At 44.6% G+C, this 3,783-nt stretch overlaps 1 protein-coding gene across 1 annotated transcript in view; it reads left to right on the top strand.

The window, feature by feature from the left end:
* The window catches only part of TMEM138 (transmembrane protein 138), a 14,192-nt gene extending 10,415 nt beyond the window's left edge, over positions 1-3,777 (top strand). Inside the window, exon 5 of the mRNA XM_017519872.2 lies at positions 3,612-3,777. Within this exon, the coding sequence (XP_017375361.1) occupies positions 3,612-3,667 (56 nt within the window). The 3' untranslated portion in view covers positions 3,668-3,777. The remainder of the gene's footprint in view (positions 1-3,611) is intronic.
* The last annotated feature ends 6 nt before the right edge of the window (positions 3,778-3,783 follow it).

The following is a 3,783-nucleotide window of genomic DNA, read 5'->3' as shown; positions in this document are numbered from 1 at the left end:
TGGGTTCAGGCAATTCTCCTGCCTCAGCCTCCTGAGTAGCTGGGATTACAGGCACGCACCACCATGCCCAGCTAATTTTTTGTATTTTTAGTAGAGATGGGGTGTCACCATGTTGACCAGGATGGTCTCGATCTCTTGACCTCGTGATCCACCCGCCTCGGCCTCCCAAAGTGCTGGGATTACAGGCTTGAGCCACCGCGCCCGGCCTTGAAACAGAATCTTGCTCTTTGTTGCCCAGGCTAGAGTGCAGTGGCGCGATCTCGGCTCACTGCAACCTCTGCCTTTCAGGTTCAAGCGATTCTCCTGTCTTAGCCTCACGAATAGCTGGGACTACAGGTGCTCACCACCACACCCAGCTAATTTTTGTATTTTTAGTAGATACCGGGTTTCACCATGTTTGCCAGGATGGTCTTCGTCTCCTGACCTCGTGATCCGCCTGCCTTGGCCTCCCAGAGTGCTGGGATTACAGGCGTGAGCTGCTGTGCCCAGCACCCAGAATTCTTTAAGTAAAAGTCCTGGTTAAACATTGTGAGAGCACAGGAAGAATACAAAATGGCCATTTCCTTTGTATGACCAAAGTCCTGGCCTTAGTGGGTACATCAGCAAGGTAGAGGCATGGGTTTTGCGGTCAGTGGGGATGCTGTAGTGAAAGGATGCTGTAGTGGGGGTAAGCTAAAGCCAAGCCCTGTCTGTATCTCAAAAGTACTACAAAGTTTCAAGGCCACAGGACTGGATACAGGGAGAATAAGAATGGGGGCCATTAATTCACCCAGTTTCACACCAGAAAGTTGCTCTGTGAAACTTGTTCTTCAAAGATGCTTTGACAGGATCTGCAAGCTTTTTTTTTTTTTTTTTTTTGAGAAGGACCAGATAGTAAATATTTGAGGTTTTGAGGGTACAAACACTCAGCCATGACACTGAAGCATGAAAGCAACCACAGGCAGTAGGACACATAGGGAAAGAAAAAGCGTGGGTGATTGCAGCTGTGCTCCCTTGTGTGTGTGGTCAGCTGCAGGTCAGCTAGCCAGCTGTGATGGCCTTGGGATCCATTGGTGGTTGGCTAGCCTGCAATGACCTCAGCTGGGGGTCATCTCAGGATCCCAAACATCTCAGGACCCCCAAACTTATGCCAAAGGGAAAGTTAAGCCTGGAGACTGAGTCACAAAACATTGCCCCCCTTTCCCAAATGGCTATAAGCAATTTCTTTTTTTTTTTTTTTTTTTTTTTGAGACGGAGTCTCACTCTATCTCCCAGGTTGGAGATAGTGGCACAATCTGGGCTCACTGCAACCTCTGCCTCCTGGGTTCAAGCGATTCTCCTGCCTCAGCCTCCCGAGTAGCTGGGATTATAGGCACGTGCCACCACATCCAGCTAATTTTTGTATTTTTTAGTAGAGGTGGGGTTTCACCATGTCAGCCAGGATGGTCTGGATTTCCAGACCTCATGATCTGCCCGCTTTGGCCTTCCAAAGTGCTGGGATTACAGGCATGAGCCACCACACCCAGCCTCAAATGAATTTCTGTTACTTCACAGCCTTGTGTCAAAGCATTATGCATTAGCCAGACCCCAGACCCCCAGGGAAAGGAAAAAGGCCTCAGGCATCCTTAGATGGCTGCCCTCACAAATTGTTCTGTACAGGCTTTGAACCCTTTCAAGATGTATATCCTCCTATAAAACAAGGACATGCCAATTGTTACTTTAGATCTGCAATCTAAGTCTAGCTCCTAAAATAAATGCTATATTTCACACTGATGATACCTGTGTTGATGACAAAAGAAGCTGAACTCTAAAATATTTGAAGAGATTTATTATTCTGAGCCAATGTGAGGATCATGACCCATGACATAGCCCCAGGAGGTCCAGAGAACATGTGCCCAAGGTGGTTGGGTTACAGCTTGATTTTATACATTTTAAGGGGACAGAAGTTACAATCAGAGACATAAATCAATACAGGCAAGGTGCACATTGATTCCGCCCAGAAAGTCAGGACATCTCACAAGGGGCACCTTGCCAGTCATAGGTGGATTTAAAGATTTCTGATTGGCAACTGGTTGAAAGGGTTAAATTCTGCCTAAAGAGTTGAAGTCCACAGAAATGTTTGCAGTTAAGGTAATGAGGGGGTGTAGAAGGCAAGTTTCTTGGTTTTGTTTTGTTTTGTTTTGTTTTTTGAGATAGAGTCTTACTTTGTCTCCCAGGCTGGAATGCAGTGGCATGATCTAGACTCAGTGCAACCTCTGCCTCCAAGGTTCAAGTGATTCTCCTGCTGTAGCCTCCCAAGTAGCTGCGACTACACTACAGGTGCATACCACCACAGCTGGCTAACTTTTGTATTTTTAGTAGAGATGGGGTTTCACCATGTTGGCCAGGCTGGTCTCAAATTCCTGACCTTAGGTGATCTGCCCACCTCAGCCTCCCAAAGTGCTGAGATTACAAGCATGAGCCACCTTACCCAGCCAGAAAACATTCTTTCAAAAAAAAAAAAAAAAAAACCTGTTCTTTAACAAAAGGTGAACAGGCCAGGCAAGATTGCACCACTGCACTCCAGCCTGGTATCTCTAAAAAAAAAAAGATTATTTAGAAGTCTTGCATAAAACAAGGTAAAAGGAACCAGGAAATAAAAGAAATGTAAAGGAAGTTATAAAAACAAGGAAGTTTTTTATTTTATTTTGTTTTTTGGTAAGAAAGCTTAAAGAGAAATAATTTCATATGAGAAAGAATCGTGTATGGTAAATTTAGTCCTAAAGTAAAATGACTGGTTTTTCAAGAAGGAAGCATGTTCAGGACAAACCAGAAAGTCCACGCATTTCATAAACAGTCTGTGTAAATTACAATAAGAGGATTTATTTATTTTTTTAAAGACAAAAACGGCCGGGCATGGTGGCTCACGCCTGTAATTCCAGCACTTTGGGAGGCCAAGGCAGGTGGATCATGAGGTCAGGAGTTCAAGACCAGCCTGGCCAAGATGGTAAAACCACATCTCTACTAAAAATACAAAAATCAGCCAGGCATGGTGGTGGGTGCCTGTAATCTCAGCTACTCAGGAGGCTGAGGCAGGAGAATCACTTGAAGCCAGGAGACAGAGGTTGCAGTGAGCCAAGATCATGCCACTGTGCTCTATCATGGGTGACAGAGCAAGACTCCATCTCAAAAAATAAAATAAAAATAAAGCCAAAAACTTTTGCCAGGCACAGAGGCTCACACTTGTAATCCCAGCACTTTGGGATGCCGAGGTGGGCGGATCACCTGAGGTCAGGAGTTTGAGACCAGCCTGGCCAACATGGTGAGACCTCATCTCTACTGAAAACACAAAAATTAGATGGGCAGGTGGCAGGTGCCTGTAATCCCAGCTGCTAGGGAGGCTGAGGCAGGAGAATCACTTGAACCCGGGAGGCAGAGTTTGCAGTGAACCAAGATTTTGCCACTGCACTTCAGCCTGGGTGACAGAACAAGAGTCTGTTTAAAAAAAAAAAAAATCTTTTATATGATCATGTTGTCACATTATTACTAAGTTTTGGTTTGCCTAGGAAAAAAACATTTAAAAAATTTTTAATTAAGGTTATTACATCCATGTATCTGTCTATGTTCACTTTTAAAATACTTGCAACATTGAGTTACAGAGCTTTGGCTCTTGGGTCTAAGAAAGACACCAAGTCCTGCTAAATATTAAACACTGACAGCAATTGAAGCCCCATCTTCAGGCCTTGTAGAAGATGCTGATCAAAGTAAACTGCATTCTTGAAGCACAGGGCTGGAAATTAAAGCTATTCAACTCCTCAAGGCCCA

The sequence above is a fragment of the Cebus imitator genome, unplaced genomic scaffold (genome assembly GCF_001604975.1).
Source record: "Cebus imitator isolate Cc_AM_T3 unplaced genomic scaffold, Cebus_imitator-1.0 Scaffold779, whole genome shotgun sequence".
In the NCBI taxonomy this organism is placed as follows: Eukaryota; Metazoa; Chordata; class Mammalia; order Primates; family Cebidae; genus Cebus; species Cebus imitator.
The sequence above is the reverse complement of the archived record's forward strand: the minus strand, read 5'-3'. Positions and strand labels throughout refer to the sequence as shown.